Source organism: Miscanthus floridulus, chromosome 8, assembly GCF_019320115.1.
Source record: "Miscanthus floridulus cultivar M001 chromosome 8, ASM1932011v1, whole genome shotgun sequence".
Taxonomy (NCBI): Eukaryota; Viridiplantae; Streptophyta; class Magnoliopsida; order Poales; family Poaceae; genus Miscanthus; species Miscanthus floridulus.
The window spans coordinates 67,241,504-67,260,335 of record NC_089587.1 but is presented as its reverse complement, the minus strand read 5'-3'; the positions used below and the strand labels follow the sequence as shown (position 1 = coordinate 67,260,335).

The following is an 18,832-nucleotide window of genomic DNA, read 5'->3' as shown; positions in this document are numbered from 1 at the left end:
CCAGTGTCATTCTGAGTGTCGAAACATTTGCAACCAAGTCGATATTCGACGAAGCTATAATACACAACCTAAGTCCCTAAAAATACAGGAGATCAACTCAGGTGCATTTTCACGCGATTTCTCTAGCCTTCGGCATGTGGGTCGGCGTCTACATTGGCATTGCCTTCTCCAAGACCTTCGCATAAGGGGCTTCGCTACCATCTTCGGTGACTTCACCAACATCGCCTCCGCCAAAACAACTTCTTTCAGGAGGGCCTTCGTCAAACAACTTTGCAGGAGGGTCTTCGGCAAAACAATGATGACTCGCCTCTGCCAACACGTCGGCATGAGGAGGCTTTACCGACACATTCGGTGTCTACACCAGCATCACCTGCGCTAAACACCTTTTATAGGAGGGCCTTCGTAAACATCTTTGGCGAACCACAACGACATACCTCTATCAACTCTTCGGTAGGTGGGGCTTCGCCAACATCTTCAACAAGCTTTGATGACACACCTTCGTCAACCACTTCGGCAAGAGGGGCTTTGCCATCATCTTCACCCACTACAATAGCTCGAGAGCCTTCGTCGACACGTTCGGCATCAACGCTGCAACGACTTGCCTTCATCACCAAGTTCGAAGGGCCACATCAACTCCTTTGCCACCAAGTTCTACAACATCTTCATCAGCGGACCTTCTCTAGCTGGGCCTTCGTCGGGAGACCTTCTCCGACCCGGCCTTTGTCGGTAGACCTTCTCCGCCTGGCCTTTGTCAGTGCTCGTCTTTTTGCCCAACGCTCGTGAGAAGGCCTCCACGTCGAGAAGGCTCAGGGATGAAGACCCTCGTGCTGAGAAGGCCTTGAAGATGAAGACCTCCACGATGAGAAGGCTCAGAGATGAAGACCTCCACGCCGAGAAGGCCTTGAAGATGAAGACCTCCACGATGAGAAGGCTCGGAGATGAAGACCTTCGCGTTGAGTAGGCTTGAAGATGAAGACCTCTACGCCGAGAAGGCTTGAAGATGAAGACCCCCGTGCTGCGAAGGCCATGAAGATGAAGACCTCCATGCCTCTTCTAGTATGTGCGTCTACTAGGTCATGTAGTGCCGGCCATAACCTAGTAGATGAGGGGCTACTGTTGGGACATGCCATATTTATATGGGCCAAGTCCCCTAGAAGAGGCCCAACTAGCACCATTGGAGTGGCATGTAAAACCCACCCCCACCGAGGGGTCGCTTATAAATTTCCGCTTGCCTATATAATGCCAAGATCATGAGGACAAGGGGGGCTCTCCTCTCTTACTATTTTTTCGCAAACCCTAGCCGCCGCCTCACTTTCCCCCTCGCGTGTTGGAGCCTTCGTCGGCAGACCTTCTCGTGGAACCTCCGCTCTAGACCATCTTTGTAGAGCCTTCGCTGTGGAGCCTCCGTCATGGAACCTTCTCCGCAGAGCCCTTTATACAAAACAATCATCATGCCTTCGTCCGAGACCTTCGTTCCGGGCCTTCGCCCCAGACCTCCATCGGGAGACCTTCCCTGGCCGGGCCTTCGTCTGAAGACCTTCGCTGGGAGCCTTCTCCCGCCAGCCTACGCCGGGAGCCTTCCCCGGTTGGGCCTTCGCCGGGAGCCTTCTCCCGCCGGCCTCCTCCGACCGTCTTCTCCAGCCGGGCCTTCGCCGGGAGCCTTCTCCCGCCGGCCTTCTCCGGGAGCCTTCTCCTGTCGGCCTCCACCAGGAGCCTTCTCCCATCGGCCTTCTCCGGAAGCCTTCTCCCGCTGGCCCCCGTCGGGAGCCTTCTCCCGCCGGCCTTCACCAATGAGCCTCCACCTCTCAACCCTGTTCGCGACGCTTGTCCCAACACATTACGTTCTGTTTTGGTTTGGTTTCCCTTCCCAATCATTCCGTATGATCCGGCCGTTGTTTTTTTTACGATCGAAGTAGCATTGTATAGTTAGATTATAGAGCTACGGTGCCCTAGTCTAATCCGGGTCGGGCGGGTATATATACAATAATAATAATTATTAATTATATAAACTGCACGATCAATCAATCTAAAAAATGAACATGCACGCCTGCCTGCATGCGGCCTAGTACGTACGTACGTAATTAAGTAGCATCAGATAATGATACTACGAGTTTGTAATTCAGTGCTCTCATGGCCAATTTGAGTTTTTTTTTTCATGTTCATATTGTGTGTTAGGTTGGTCCGGGTGATTTTGAGTACCCACATCATATTTTTCATATTTCTATTTATGCACAACTCGTGCAGGCCACTGAACTACTCTATTATTATTACAAACAAGGGGCTTACACCAGTTGAAAGATATTGCCGATCTTTTTTAAATAGACTAAAATATGGTCCTTAGCAATTCAATTGGTTTTTGCCATGAACTGAATTAATGCTAGCTAAGGATTTCGTGAGCAGCACTTACCTGTTCATGTTGCCAAGCCACACCAAGATGAGATGAGATGATGATGGAGTCACGGTAGCCGGGGGTTCACCAAGCGGGCAGGATTCAAAGCTCTAGAGGCCGGCAATATCAACGGCCGGGGTCATGTGTAGGCACCGGCCGAGAAACAGGCGGTTGGAACTGCTGATCGTGGGGTTGATGTTGTAATCCCTCTTTGTACGTTCATGAGCACCATTTTGTATCACTTGTGCACGATGACCGTGATCGGGTACGTTCATGAGCACCATTTTGTACGTACGCTAGGTAAATTAATTTAGTTTACAAAGATATGAAATCAGTTTTAAATTGGGACTTGCTAAAATTCATGTGCCTGAATCTTAGTTTCCTTTCGGGCAACGATTATTACATATATTTTATACTAAAATTACAGATTTCGTTAATTGTAATTTTAGTAGGCGTACTCTACAATTTTTTATACCGAGAATAAAATTTCCGTTAGGCAAAACTACAAATCCGACAAAATCTATTTTGTGTTGGCACAAAGACAATTAACAATTTCCAATTATTTCTATAGACAGACAAGGACAAAAAAATTCATATGTTATTACACAAAGACAAATAACAAATCACAAAAGTAAAAATTTATTTGTACTGGTTGGTGGTACAAGATTATTGTCTGAAATCATCTTAAAATCCAAGAAGTGTTTTAAATTTTGTTTAAGACCATGCTCTACATTATAGCGCCACGTCGGACATTTGACGTTGGTGTCACGGCCGGTTTAAACCGCCTTAAAAATCACCCAAGGAGAAAGCGACCGGTTTCAATAGTTTGTGAAGGCAAAACAACTGATTTTCTAATATTAAGTAGGTAAATCAGTCTACAACATAATTAAGGGAGATATATATATAGAGGACGACTTTTTTTCTAGAATACAAAAACTCTCAAAATTAAACATCCACACGACAGATCCCAACTTTTCGGCTTTCATTCGTGGACGGATTGTGATATATCGTATCAAGAAGTTTGTGCCTCGCCTCGTGATGGAATGGAAATGGATGGAATTACGAATTGACAGGCACCATCTCAAAACTGTACGTCCTGGTGCGTTTTGCTGATGACAGCCACTTGGAACGGAACCCGGTTCCAGAGAATCAAGAAGTCGTAGTATTAGGGATGATGAAAGCAGACATGGAACATATTCGCCCTGTTCGCTTGGCTTATAAGCCGTACTTTTTCAGTCAACGAACAATATTTTTCTCTCACAACAAATCAGCCAACAATACTTTTAGTCATGGCTTATCAGCCAAACGAACAGGTCAATTATCGTTTATTTCTTTATTGGTGCTTGTTTAATTTCCTAGGTTTTAAATTTTAATGTGTTCTTCTAGAAATGGGCGAAGTCAGAAATTTTAATGTTTAATTTCCTAGGTTTTAAACCACAAATATGATGATAAACTGGTAATGGTTTCTATATTGTTTTTGGCCGTCAGAAATTGCTGACGATATTATACTTTTTTGCAAGTCCCACACTATAAGTCTTTCTGTTATATCAACCTATTACCTATGTATGTTTTACATGTATGTGTGTGAACTTGTGTAGGTAGTAAATCATGTTTTTATATTAGTTAAAAAGAAGAAGTAAAGCATGCTTGATGACCTGACTTAATTATGATTCCCCAAGTTTATACAACAATGTTCCAAAACAACTTTGTCAAAGAAACAAAATTGTCAGCTTGTGTTATCTGTATCTAATACTTCATCCGTTCCAAATTATAAGTCATTCTGTATAGCTTTTACCAAGTATTTAGACATAATGCATATCTATGTGTGTAGCAAAAGCTACATATTTAGAAAGTTACAATTGGAATGGAGTGAGTATTAAAGATCGAAGGGATTCTTCCAACCGTATCTGTTTACTTGTCGTTGTGCCTTCCGTGTTCCACACGTGCAACTCGTATTTATACAAGTTAGAACAACCAACGTACAACAATGATACGGAGTGCAGTTCCCAGACATATAAGTTTAGATATAAAAGTTTGCTAGTAAACAAAAATGTCCTTATCTCCTCCACGTTTTTTCTTGGTGGTGAGCAGCGCAGCTCTCGGCATGCATGCAGCTCATGACCCGGCCCGCCTCATTCGTTTTGCCAGATCTGATCTGTTTTGGTCGAATCGAAATTAATTAAATTAAATAAAAGAAGTATAGTACAAGTGATCGAGAGCAACAAACTAACCGCAGGAGGCGCCGACGGTATTGCATTGGTCAATGATGGTTTTGTCCAAACCACCTCTGGCTGCTGGCTTTACTCGCGGTCCCAGGCAGATCATGAACGTGCACTTTGCTTGCTGCAAACCCAAACAAAGACGCCCTGCAGCGCCAGGTCAGCTCAGATCTCCATGTCTTTTTCGATTTATCCTAAATCAAATATTACTAGATTTAGTAATTAATTTTCAAAAATCTATGTAGTTTAATAACATGTGAACTATATATATATATATATATTATAAAAATATTACTAAGAAATCTATGTAGTTTACGCGGGGGCCGCGACAGAGGCGGCGACGCACTGCTGTATCCAAGGAGATGGTGGAGGCCACTTTGAGCTGGGTTTCTTGTGATCTTTGTAGTTGTTTTTTTTTGTCCAATTTTATGGTAAATTCAGGCCTAGGAATCCAGACTCCGCTTGATTCGATTTTCAGGGAGGAGAAATGCGCAGCAGAAAAGGGATAAATGTTCTTTCCAATGAAGAAGGCGGAGGCACTCATGCTAGATCTGAAAGAGAAGATCTGGGTTAAAAGATGGTTGTCAGCCTGTTCACTTGCTCGTAAACGATCGTAAATTTCCAGCTGGAAACAGTGTTTTTCTCTCACACCAAACCAGCCAGCAGTAAATAATCCACGATACGATACGGCCTCCCGAACAGGCTGTGGTCGAAGGCGACGAGAACGGCACCGGAGCTGAGCGTTGTGGGTGCCAGTAGAGAGAACAAGGGGGAGAGAGAGATACAAGTGAATGGATGAATAGACAGCGAGAGCGAAGAATAAGCATGCACGCCTAATAACGCCCAAAAAAGAAAGTAAGAAAAGGTAAACAATAGTTGTACGTGCACATACTACGGTACAACAAGTCCCCCAACAGTTTGGAACTTTGCATGCATGAGTGAGCATGGATCTACCATCTCCCGCTCCACCATGGATCCGAGGAGTACGTTCCAAAGTTACGAAACCAGAAGCACACGCTACTCGGATCCGTTCCGTTCCGTTTGTGGCTCGTTTTACAAGTTATTGAGTTATTATTATATATAGGGAAGGGAAAAAAGAAAAAAAAAACGCGTGCGTGAAGAAGAGGTTAAAAGGGGGGGATAAATATAGGCAGGACCAAGCTAGAAAAAAATTTAGGAGAGACTAAACAATGACAATTAGTAAAAAAAGAGATTCAACAAATCTCAGCCCCTCCTACCTGTATATCTACAGCTGAAATTTTAGACGGCAGCTCTATGGGGCTTCGCTTGCTCGTGAGCGATAAGGGAGGCTGGAGCCCCCTAACCTCACCGCTGGCTCCGTGCCTGAATATAGGCGATGATGGATTGGATCGGATAAAAATCCAGATAAAATTCACCGCGCGCGTTTTGAGGAGAAGATAGGAAATTAGGAAATCAGGAATAGGATAAGATTGTGGGGCGCCCGAAATCCGCGCCTACCGACCGGTGGGCCCCGCGCCACCGCACGCAGTACTGACACCAACAGACGGGGTCCAGCGTGCAGAAAAAGAAATCGATATCTGAATTTATCTATTTTCTACTCCGAGTAGGATAATTATTAGTATTTTTTTACAGGCGGAGGAGGTGATATTACTATCGGATAAAGACGGTAATCCTAATCTGATCCCCGTCGACGAACTCCGTTATAAAACCCGAGCACCTCCCTCTCTCCGTCCTCCACCGCAACACATCACAATCGCCTTCTCCTCGCGTGCAGCAGTGCAGCAGCAGAAGAACGATCTCTTTCGCGTAGTCGCGTCCACCCCGCAGCAAGCCAAGCCAAGCAATGGCGCCCCTAGGAGATGGCGGAGCTGCGCCGGCGGCCAACAACCTGGTGGTGTCGTTCGGAGAGATGCTGATCGACTTCGTCCCCGACGTGGCCGGGCTGTCGCTGTCCGAGTCGGGCGGCTTCGTCAAGGCCCCCGGTGGCGCCCCCGCCAACGTCGCCTGCGCCATCGCCATGCTCGGCGGCTCCTCCGCCTTCCTCGGCAAGGTACGTTCCTACGGCGGCACCCCCATCCAGCCCCGCCCCGTCCGTCCATTGCTTCTTCCTAGTCGTAGTACGTACTTCGATCCTCGCGTCTTCTAGATCCGGTCCGGCCAGCCTCCAGCTTAGATGCCGCGGCGGCCGGCGGGCGGGCGGATCTGGTGGTGTAGTGTGTGATCTCGACCCAGATCTGATGATCGTCCCGCGGCCCGCGGATCCTCCTGACCGCCGGCAAAGTCCGGGCGTTCACCTGCTGCGTTGCAGTATTTAGTTCGCGCATGCCATGATTTTTGTTGGTATTTTTCAGTTTCTAAAGTTGACCGAGGCCGATGCGTACTGTATTTCTTGGGCGGCAAAATCGTTGCAGCTAGCTGTTTGTTGCAACTAGACAAAGGACTCGTTTGTTCTTGTCGCCGCGTGACCTCACCCCCCTTGCGGCCTTGCACCATTTTCTAATCGCCGACGGCAGCAGCCGAAGCCGGCTAACTTTTACTCGATCTTACGTTTTGTTTGATGATCCGGAAAAAAACCATTATTTTTTTATATTTATTCTCAATCACAATGCTAATAGTTGTAAAAGGTATTTTGTTTCTTTATAGAGGAAAAAATTAATCTGAAAAAGGCAATCTATGATTTTTTTGTTGTTTCTTTATACACATGGGATGGGACCCAGCACGTGGTAGGCCAGCTCGTCGTTGTTGTCGTTGGCCTTTGGGGTCACGCGTGGGTGCGTACGCGTACGCGTACGCATACGCATACGCATACGTACACACACTCTCTGCTGCGCTCTGCCTGCCTGCCACTGGTGTCGTGTCTTTGCTAGTACTGCACACGCACGGTCCATTATTAACGTTATTATATTGACCTCTGACCTCTGGGATTACGATGTGTCACTGCGCGCCGTTCCGTTCAGTGCCCGGCTGACTCGGATCTGACACCCGCTTGGCAGTTGGGGTCGTCTTCCGAATCGGATCCTCCAACCAACAGCCCAACGAGAGAGTTAATTAATCAGTTAAATTACATTACATTATAGATTTAAAAAACGTTGTTTTTACCTTCTGTTTGCTCGGTTATTAAACTGAATCACTAAGCAATGTACGTGATGTAATTGTCCCACCTGCCCTGATATACTAACTTGGACGAAGCCAAAACTTGTTACTTCATCCCTGATTATATAAATTGAAAACACACTCAATTCATAATCTGCACAGTGTGTTTTTTTTTCTTCTTTGATTCGATTCAACTGCATTGTTTGTTTGCTGCTATTAATCATGCTGCAAAACTAATGGCTTACTGCTGACCTGCAGTTCGGCGACGACGAGTTCGGGCACATGCTGGTGAACATCCTGAAGCAAAACAACGTGAACGCCGAGGGCTGCCTCTTCGACCAGCACGCCCGCACGGCCCTCGCCTTCGTGACCCTGAAACACAACGGGGAGCGTGAGTTCATGTTCTACCGGAACCCGAGCGCGGACATGCTGCTGACGGAGGCGGAGCTGAACCTGGACCTGATCCGGCGCGCCAAGATCTTCCACTACGGCTCCATCTCGCTCATCGCCGACCCCGTCCGGTCGGCGCACCTGGCCGCCATGCGCGCCGCCAAGGCCGCCGGCATCCTCTGCTCCTACGACCCCAACGTCCGCCTCCCGCTCTGGCCGTCCCCCGACGCCGCCAGGGAGGGGATACTCAGTATCTGGAAGGAGGCGGATTTTATTAAGGTCAGTGATGATGAGGTCGCGTTCCTTACCAAGGGGGATGCGAATGATGAGAAGAACGTGCTGTCGCTTTGGTTTGAGGGGCTTAAGCTCCTCATTGTTACCGATGGAGATAAGGGGTGCAGATACTTCACAAAGGTTTGTTTTGTTGGATTCTTTTTTTTATATATATTGTTTTTCTTTCTGATGATGATTGTTCTTTGGAGGATGAATGAACAACCAAGGAATGCTGACTGACATTGTCCACCAATGTACCAATGCTTTCAGGACTTCAAGGGCAGCGTGCCCGGCTTCAAGGTGGACACCATCGACACCACCGGCGCCGGTGACGCCTTTGTTGGATCCCTGCTAGTCAACGTCGCCAAGGACGACTCCATCTTCCACGTAAGACACACACACACACATCGATCTCCATCTCCATCTTAATTATATATCTGCTGCTTTCACCAATCACAAATGTCTTCAAGAACGTGCTGCTGATCAATCACGTACTGTTTTTATTCAGAACGAGGAGAAGCTCCGCGAGGCGCTCAAGTTCTCCAACGCCTGCGGCGCCATTTGCACCACCAAGAAGGGCGCCATCCCGGCGCTGCCCACGGTTGCCACCGCCCAGGAGCTCATCGCCAAGGCCAACTAGACGCTCACGCACGCCGCCACTCTGCTCCATCACGTCGCCCCTCGACGTCGACGTCCTCAATTTTTTTTCGCCCGGGGCATTAATAAAAATGTTGGCATGCGTGGTGGATATTTTTTTTAGCTTCAAATTTCCATGGTGTCGTGTGAGGAATGCTGCTGTAATCTGATGCCTTCGATGCAACTTTCAGAGTTTTCAAGGAACGTCTTAGATGAAAAAAACGTACAATTGTGTAATGGCTTCTGTTGATCGACCGTATGATTCCAATGTGCAGATATTGTTCGCCACTTCGACTTGGCTGCAAAGATGGTTTGGTTTTAATGCAAAACCACAAAAATCTCAGTAGACATGGTTTCAGTTTTTCTGAAAACCCGCTGAAATCTCTCTAGAGATTTAGTTTTTTCCCCTGAAAACCCGTAAAAATCTCTATAGCCCACTACCAAGTTTCTGTTTTTAAGTCCCTGATCGCTCAAAAAGTTCAAAATCCCCTCTTCAGCGACCATATGGTTTTAGAGTTAAACCATCACTATTTAAAACGTGTAGCCAAGGTGTTGTTGGGCTGCCGCACTGAAAAAGATGTTAGCCTATCAGATATCAGGTACTAAATGCAGTTGCAAGGTCCAACGTACAATCGAAATTTCAGCATCTCCAATCAATCCACGTAGAGTAGATTACACATTTTTGAGATGCTGTGATGTTTCACCAGCACTGCGGAGGATAGGATTGAAAAACTCAGTACATATTGTAAGGTCGATGTTGTCTTTTTACATGGGCAGGGTTTTTCTGCGCGGACGCAACGTCACATTCACCACACCGCAAAGGTGGATTTAGACTCCGGGCGAAAAGAAATATTCATTTCTTCCATCGGGTTAAGACCGAACAATGTAGATCCCTAGTTCAAATTGCTACTACAGGTCCATCATTCTAACATAGGCATGAAGCCACCAGAAGTCTGGGCAGATCAAGCTGGATGAGGCATGGAGATCCACGCACCTGCACGGCTGCACACAATGCGAGTAGCTGAGTCCAAGAAATATATGCGATATACAATAGCCAAAGTATGGTTACGCATGTATCAGATTCTTGAAGTTTACAGCTGAGAAAAAGAAAACAGAATGGCAGGACCTCCTGTTATATATCCATTTATGGCCTAAAGTAGGCAAAGTACCCAAGCATATTAACCGTGATGTGTGAATGTGAAAAATAACTCGGGGAAAAGTCAAACGAGCAATTTAATCACCAGAGTGTAACGTGAAATGGTGAGTGATAATTATTTGACAAGCACGAGGCAACAGTTGCATTGTAAGATACCAAACTAACCTGCCTATTGATATCACTTCTTAAGCAACAGATTTCGGAACTCCTCATTTGATTTCAACTCCCCTGCGCCATCTGGTTTCTTCTCATCCTTGTTGGTCCATCCAAGAGGTTTAACCACAGCTCGTGGTGCAAAAAGGGTATTCTTCCCCGTGGTTTTTGCATCACCCTTGGGTACTTCATTGTCTGGTCCACTGGATCCTGTTGCTTTTGCATCATCACCACTACTCTGAGGTAAATTATCTGGACAAAGGAATATGTTACAAGATTCAGATAAGTAGAGAATCTGAAGCTATGTACATGTAGCCCAGACCATCAGTGACAATATAGTACATGCAGAAGTGGTGCAGGTCTATATTTCTAGTCTGATGCACATGTACAGAAGATACACCATTCTTCTAAAGAAAACCATATGCGCAGTTTATTCAATCTTCAAATTTCTGTGGCTAACTAGTATTTTTGAGATTTATTTTCAAAACTTCCGCATATAGCTTATGGAGCCTAGCTGGTGGTTTCCATCCATATTTTACCTACTACTTTTAGTGCAAAAGAGTAAAAGGTCAGGTGTTCCATCTGTTAATGAGCTGGCACCAATCTTCACGCTCCAGGGACAATATAGCAGTTCTAAAGTTCTTAATCCTTTTTGTTCTACAAAGTAATTGTTTGCTTTAGGTTGATCCATTCATGCAATTTTGAAAATATAAAAAATGCCAGACTGAATGTCTTCCACTGGCAAACAACGTACCCTGGCTAGCTTGACCTGCTTCGCGGCTTTTCTTACCCTTGCTTGGATCTGATCGCGCGATACTCACTTTCTTTCCAAGCAACTTCTGCTTGTTTTTCTTAATAGCTGCCTCAAGATGCTTGTTGTCTGAAAAGTCCACATAGGCCAACCCCTGTAAAAATGATAAGGGAAGACAAATCAACAAAAGTGTAATTCAAATTCTTTACTAACACCCTTAAAACACGACAACTCAGATTTTCTGCACTTAAAAGCAATACCCATGAACATAAACAGAAAGCAAGATGGTAATAGTGGTAGCACCAACCAACGACAGGGCACTTTAAAATGCGCTGATCACAACTTCACAAGGACCATTTGAAGAAAAAAAAACTCAACCAGCGGGGTAAGACAGCCCCTGACCATTTTGCTAAGAAGACATTCTCACGCATGTTGAGAAAACCCCCAAACTCTGCCCCACCCATACACACCCCGAGCATTTTGCTAAGACATTCTCACGCAGGTCTAGAAAACACCCAAACCCTGCCCCACCCATACCCAGCAGTACCATAGCCCATGTGAGAACCACCACGACCGGGGCCGGACCTTAGACCTATGCTTTGGCGTGGGACAGACAAGGGGAATTTTTTAACCCCAACCTGAAAATTGATCCCATGGGGTGTCAAACCGAGGACCTAAGGAGTGCTACTAGAGCCACCTAACCAACTCAGCTAGAGGCCCTTTCGCTATTTGAATAAAATAGTCTTGCACATTTGGGAAATACAGTAACAAAATGGTGAAACATAAAAGTCCACTAGAGTCAATTTCCAAGAACACTTATTGGCAACCTGACTTTGCAATTTTGACCTAGGAATTAAAAGAGCATCTAGTGGGTTTCTCAGCAAGCAACAGCCCCATGTCTTTACCCATCATCGGCAGACTAGGGGTGCTGCTTGGGTCGGTCCTCAGCTCAGCTGGTAATGTAGGTCACTGGGCAGGCTGGAAGTTGGAGCTGCGGAGAATCACAAAAGCTGGAGAAGGATGAAAGCTGCGTTTTTCAGGCAGACTAGGAGGGGTAAGATACATTCAAATCTGTACTTTGATACGCCATGCGCTCTTCAACCTAATATTGTAGTGTCAGCATAAGAAATACAAACTACCAGAGCATCCAGTGAACTAATCCTGGAGCAAGAATAATCGACTAGGGCCTTATTTTATACTGCAGCCTGCAGAGATGCACTGTACCGGTTTCAACAAACAAGCAAAGCATATTACACTATGGGATACTAGAGGCAAAAAGAAAAAAAAGTAGAATTAAGTGTAACATATACCCTTGATTTTTTGGTGAATCTGTCCCTCAGCAATCTTATTGCCATGGCACCACCAATGTCAGAGAAGAATCGTCTGAGATCATCCTCATTTGCCTGTAGAGAGAGGGGTGAGTTAGTTTAATAAATTTTAGGAGCTAAGTGCATCTAAGAAACAGAAAATAACATACCTTCAAGTCAATATTTGACACAAAAACTGTACACTTGTCATTATAGAAGGATGGCTTTGGTTCATTTGAACTTGATTTCCCTATTTGGCTGTCACCATCCACTTTCATCTCCATAGATGCCACGACCTTCTCCCTGCTGGCCTCTCCAACTTCTACAGCAGTAACAGCACCACTGTGCCCACTTTGTAGATTTGATCCTTGGTCATTTGATGGCATGGTGCTTTTTGGTGGATTCTCTTTTCTTTTCTTAGCAAGGGGCTGCTGTTTATTGGCCATCTTACTTGGTTTTCTTTTTTGAGAGGAATCATTTGCATTAGAATTATCATTGGGGTTAGGGTAAGCCTCAACTTTAGCCTCCTCTTGAGACTTAAACGTCATAAGCTCCTTTAGCCGAGGCGTAACCTGGTCAAATAGAAGGATAATAAGGCGGCGGACTATAGTTGACATGATAAGTTGATAACCCATGCTATCATCAAATGTACACAGTTCAGTTAGAAACACATTAAACAGTTGAATAGATATCAACTTATCATGGCTAGAACTTTAATCCCTGCAAAGATTCAATAACAAACCCAAGGGGCCAACAGCTGATGATTGCACATAGGATTTAATCACATGAAAATCTGAATGATGTCAAAGCTTTCAATGACTAATCAAACTTTATGCAGAAGGAACCAGGAATCTTCAGAAAATTATGTTCCCATGGTTATTAATCAATAATTGGTACGCCAGATCTTAAGTATTGCTCCTTTTTATCAAATGCACCAAAATAAGTGATTCATGTGTAGATGACAAACTGAAGAAACAATCACTCACATGCTGAAGGACCATGCAGGGCACACCAAGCCAGTTTAACTTTATGTTTGCATGAAAAAAATCCAGTTTGCAACCAGAAAAGCCAAGTGAACAAGCGAAACAGAAGAATACCTTCTTTACAGCAAGGTCATAATCATCCAAGGTGCCATTCTCCTCTTCAAATCTTATCCATGAGTGACATATCTCCTAGCAAGTTTCAGATCACAGCATTCGAAAATAAATCATCAGTATTAATGAGAATTATCATGTTGAAACATCAATACTTAAGCTACTATTTAAGAGTCTGGTGAATAGGAAGCAGCAGGAGTACATCAGTAGCTACATAACACAGGAACTCAGGTAGCGTCAAAGTAACCATACATATTCTCATATTTGTTTGAGAATAGATTACCTCTGATCCAGAACCAGCAAATCTTTTGCTATAACAACGCTTATAAATGGATCTCGCCTCATGTACATGGCCCATTTCTATCTCCATTGAAATGTACTGCTCCCAAACTTCAAAAACAGACCCACTGGAAGAATAATAGCTGATTTAAGGATGTCAGGTAAAAGAACAAAAGAATAATTTGCAGAGGAAAAAATAAACCTTTTCATGATTGCGTTTTCCCAAACTCCACGAGCTGCAGAAAGATCTTTGCCAAGACTACGCTCTAGTTTTGCCCAATAAGCATATAAGCGCAGTAACTCCTTGGTATCCAGTTGAGATGAGAGGAATTCTGCAGCATCCTGATATTAAATCACATTATTAATTATAGTAAGAATTAAGAAAATATGTAAATGATGAGGTGATAGAAATAATGTACCGTTAATGTCTGCCTAATCAGTTGAAAATCCAACCCATCAGAAATCCTCCGTCTTAAACCATGAACTCGAGTAAGATAAATATTGAGATACTGCAATTGTTCAGACATCCCAATAAAGATAAATGAGAACCACTTCCCACCAGAACAGTTAACAAGCAACAGACGTTGGAGAGAACAAATTCTTGATGAGTTGTCTGCTTTTACGTAGAAAGCTTTTCTAGAACATGCAGGAGAGCAGCATATCATTTCATTATAAGAAGAAAGGTCTGAAACACAAGGAAGAAATCCCCAACACTCACACATACAAACACCCACAACACTCTAGAAGACTAGAACAAAAATAAACCATGCACATTCTTGCTCACCTCTTGTATGGTTGAAAAGGAACATTGTATTGCCCGTTCAAATACCTAAAAGCACATACAAGCATGTACACTTAGCTCCCAATTATAAATAAAAGAAACAGATGAAGACAAATAACAATCTTCTAAAACTACAAAAAGAGTACATATAACAAAAGAAATGCAGTGAACACATTAGACATTCACGATACACAATGTAGTTATATAGAACTTACATGCTGCAGCTCTTCTTCAGAAGCATGAATACGCTCCAAAGACAACAAATAATGGACCCATAGCTCACCAACCCATGTACAATTTCTTGTGGCTCTGTAATAAACACTTCTGAGTACAGAAGGCACCTGCACAAAAGAGCATCTCTTGATACTATAAAGAGAAAAATATCATGATGACTGAATCTACATCTATTGCCAAAGAAATTTTTAAAAGGACCTTCAGGGTTCTATCCAGGTAACTTGTATATCCCATCCATATATCACTTGAAACAGGAAGCTCTGAAACAGCTCGCTCATACAGGACTAGAACACGAGCAGGGTCACCAGAAGACTCCTCAAATTTGATGTATTTCTGTTCCACCCACACAAAAAAAACATTGAGTTTACTAATAACAATCTTTTCGCGGACGATGCAGTGCTAGTTGATGAAAGCCGGACAGGAGTGAATCAGAAACTGGAGTTATGGCGGGAGACCTTGGAGTCCAAAGGTTTTAGACTTAGTAGAACTAAAACTGAGTATATGAGATGTGACTTCGGCACTACTACTCAGGAGGAGGAAGATGTTAGTTTGGAAGGTCAAGTAGTGCCTAGGAAGGATACCTTTCGATATTTAGGATCAATGCTACAGAGGGACGGGGATATTGATGAAGATGTTAGCCATAGAATCAAAGCAGGGTGGATGAAGTGGCGGCAAGCGTCTGGTGTCCTATGTGACAAAAGGGTACCACAGAAGCTAAAAGGCAAGTTTTATAGGACGACGATTAGACCTGCTATGTTGTATGGTGCAGAATGTTGGCCTACGAAAATACGACATATTCAACAGCTAAGTGTCGCGGAAATGCGTATGTTGCGTTGGATTTGCGGTCATACAAGAAGGGATCGAGTTCGGAACGATGATATACGTGAGAGATTAGGGGTAGCACCAATTGAAGAAAAGCTTGTCCAACACCGGTTGAGATGGTTTGGACATGTGCAACGGAGACCTCCAGATGCACCGGTGCGTAGTGGAATCCTAAGTCAGGATAGTAACGTGAAGAGAGGCAGAGGAAGACCGAAGTTGACTTGGGTAGAGGCAATAAAAGGAGACTTGAAAGGATGGAATATACCCAAAGACTTAGCCTTAGATAGGAGTGCTTGAAAGACAGCTATTCACGTGCCTGAACCTTGATTGCTTCTGTTGGGTTTCAACTCTAGCCTACCCCAACTTGTTTGGGACTTAAAGGCTTTGTTGTTGTTGTTGTTGTTGTTGTGTTACTAATAACAATAATCGGGAAGTAAATGGCAATGAATTTGGTGAAATAGCACTTGAAAAAAAAGTAACCACCATATGAAACTTAAGCTTGGGAAGATTGTAAGGTGGCAAGGAAACTAACAACTCTTTTTTTTAACCCAGACAAGAGCTGCGTATCATTATATTAAGCAGAAGAAAATCGGGAAAGAACACAAGGAACCTAAGTACCTAACAACTCACATAGTGTTATTCACAATACAAGGGGCAAACTGATTCCTTCTGGTTCCAAATAAAATTTTCCTCAAAAATATTTATCAAGCAGGGCCACAGATCAAAGCATAAACAACTGGAATAAAGAAACTATAAATCTCAAATGGAAGAACTGAAGAATAAAATGTTTTTCCAGCAAGATCATCAAATGAAATTGTAAATCTACAAAGTGAAACAAGCCAAAAAAAAAAGGAAATTCAAAGAAAACAAGTTTTTCGGCACAGATGTAACTTTCACCACAGATTTGAGACAAGAGAACTGCTCAGAGTCTCAGACAGACCTGATTTAAAAAATATGCAACGAAATGACACACTAATAGGTTAGCATCTCAACTATGAAGTAAATAGTAGAAGGTGAACTGTAAACAAGGTTTAAGTTAAGCAATGACAGATCATTAATTATGTTCAGCATACCACAAATTCCTGCAGTTTGTCAGCTTCAGATGTGCCTGCATTGCTTAGTTGATCCTCGTATTGCTTCCTTTCATTGTACATATCATTGGCCTTTTTGTAAGCAGATGCGACATTTGAGGGGACACCATCAAAATCTGCACCAGGATCGTTTGCATTCCCTTGTTCAGCCTCCCAGCTCTTATACTCAGAAAGTGTAGATTCCATATCAGTCAAAGGAACAGATAACTGGCGGTGGAATAGTGTGCGTATACGCTGAACTTGCTTTTCCCTCTCCTCATCATTGGCATCAGCGATGGTGATCAAAATGGCCATCTCATATTCTCTATAAGCTGCCCATAGTTTGCTACCCTCGGTAACATGCAGCCCCCCTGCGGTAATAGCACTTTCAAACAAATTTCTCATTTTGGAGAGGCCAGATGGTGTACATTGAGATACCGACTGATCATGCTCTTCAACATAGTCAAGGTAATCCCGCCATAACTTGATGGACTGCAATGTCAGAACCACCACAATAAGTTAGCACTCCACAGCCCACATGCTCAATGGTTTAACTACAATATCACAATAACGATCCAACATACCAGGTATTCTTGCACCCCACGCTCGTAGAGCTTTTCAATATCACCAAAAGATTCCTCACTGCGACAACACAAACAAGACAGAAAAAGAAAAACAGAATGAAACTTATTTTCCCACAAGATTGAAGAGCAGTATTTTATGCACAGACTGCACACGATTTGGGTACTTCATCAAGGCGTAAATGTAGAAAACAATCACAAACCTCGAGCTCAATGAGATCTCATCCTTAGCCCACTCCTGCCACATCTTAGGGGTTAGAGGAAAGTACTTGTTCATCTCCTCCCTTGCCATGCGCAGCTTCTCAATGTTGCCTGACTTCCTCAAGCACTGGATATACTGCAACAACAAATGCAAAACACTCACCAACAGCAAGCAGCAAGCTAACGGTACGGGAAGCTTCTCAAATCTCAATCAGCAGTGACCACTCCATCTCCATGCAAGGCAGCAACTAACAGCTACTAACATCGGGAAGCATTCCAGTTACCCATGACTAGGCAGATAATCCAGTGATAAGATTCCACACTAATTCTCAAATGGAGCTCACGCCACGGACCAAAATCAGCATCCAAATGGCCCCAACTAGACTAAGAAATACTAGGACCCAATGCATAAGAGCACGCAATAATTCCAACCCTAGTGAAGCTGCCAGCAAATGCCCAAACCAACACTAGTGGCTAAACCCACTCAAAACCCTAGCGCGCCATGGCAGCCGGAGAGGAGAGCGCGGGAGGGAGGGCGAAGGATACCTGCACGTGGGTCTCGTAGTCGAGTGGCTGCTCCCTGAGGGATTGCTCTAGGGTCTGGATGCGGAGCTCGTCGACGGCGGCGGCTCCCTCGTCGTCGGAGTCGGAGTCCGACGAGTCCGAGTCGGAGCCCGAGGGCGCGGCGGCATCGGGCATCTCCGCGTCGTCCCCGCCTCCTCCACCTGCTGGCTCGGGCGCGGGGGCCGCCTCGGCCGCCTCCGGCAGCTCCTCTTCCGTCGCCATGTCTCTCGTCCGTGCCCGTGTGCCAATGTGCTCGACAGGTCGATTCGTTTTCCCCAATTCTAGAATTTCCGGACAAGGGCAGTTCACAAATTGATTTCTTTCTCGAAAGAACCTTTCGTTTCGTCGTGAACGATGGTAGATTATTTACTGCTGACTGGTTTGGTGCGAGAGAAAAGTACTGTTTTAGTTTCTAATCCACGATCGTATAAGCCCAGCCGAACAGGCTGCTTGTCCATTTGACAAAAATAGGTCAGTGACTTCTTGCTTCAATTTTTTTTTATGAATGATCTCACGGTACTCAATGATATATAAAGTTTTCTTATTGTTTCTTGTTTTCATTTCAGATTATTTAAGAGCTCAAATATTCAATAATCGATGACATAGCTAAAACAACATAATTTATAGGGTCCACAAACCATGTTAGCCAAAAGCATGTGAAAAAAACGTATTGAAATATAAAGCTTTCTTATTGTTTTTCTTAGATCATCATTAAGGGGCTCAGATATTTAATAAAAATAAAATAGGTAAAAATTGATAATGTGTGGGGTTCACATGCCACGTTATCCAAAATAAAATCGTTTTAGAATGGTTATTAGGTGATTTTGGTCGATTTTTAAAGTTGGGGGACCTATGAT

General features: G+C 44.2%; 2 protein-coding genes across 4 annotated transcripts; one reads left to right on the top strand and one right to left on the bottom strand.

Annotated features, from left to right (window-relative positions):
• The first annotated feature begins 6,310 nt into the window (after positions 1-6,310).
• Positions 6,311-9,211, top strand: LOC136472419 (fructokinase-2-like). The gene is made up of 4 exons (XM_066470129.1): positions 6,311-6,640; positions 7,942-8,487; positions 8,617-8,733; positions 8,855-9,211. The coding sequence occupies exons 1-4, from the start codon at positions 6,434-6,436 to the stop codon at positions 8,984-8,986; spliced, it is 1,002 nt and encodes a 333-aa protein (XP_066326226.1). The 5' UTR covers positions 6,311-6,433; the 3' UTR covers positions 8,987-9,211.
• Positions 9,212-9,591: 380 nt separating this feature from the next.
• On the bottom strand, positions 9,592-18,244 carry LOC136476587 (uncharacterized). Of its 3 annotated transcripts, XR_010763655.1 has the most exons (17): positions 17,958-18,244; positions 17,414-17,547; positions 17,214-17,271; positions 16,633-17,121; positions 14,936-15,070; positions 14,719-14,844; positions 14,507-14,551; positions 14,142-14,231; positions 13,925-14,064; positions 13,727-13,850; positions 13,447-13,521; positions 12,520-12,921; positions 12,353-12,445; positions 11,046-11,196; positions 10,304-10,543; positions 9,941-9,984; positions 9,592-9,896 (listed from the first exon to the last, which is right to left on the bottom strand). XR_010763655.1 is itself a non-coding variant. In XM_066474482.1 (16 exons), exons 1-15 carry the CDS (start codon positions 18,195-18,197, stop codon positions 10,317-10,319), a joined length of 2,529 nt encoding a protein of 842 aa, XP_066330579.1. In that variant the 5' UTR covers positions 18,198-18,244; the 3' UTR covers positions 9,592-9,984; positions 10,304-10,316. The 3 variants fall into 3 exon arrangements, 2 of the variants coding, with proteins under 2 accessions (XP_066330579.1, XP_066330580.1); XM_066474482.1 differs by having other exon boundaries at positions 9,592-9,984; XM_066474483.1 differs by lacking the exon at positions 14,936-15,070 and having other exon boundaries at positions 9,592-9,984.
• Positions 18,245-18,832: the final 588 nt, after the last annotated feature.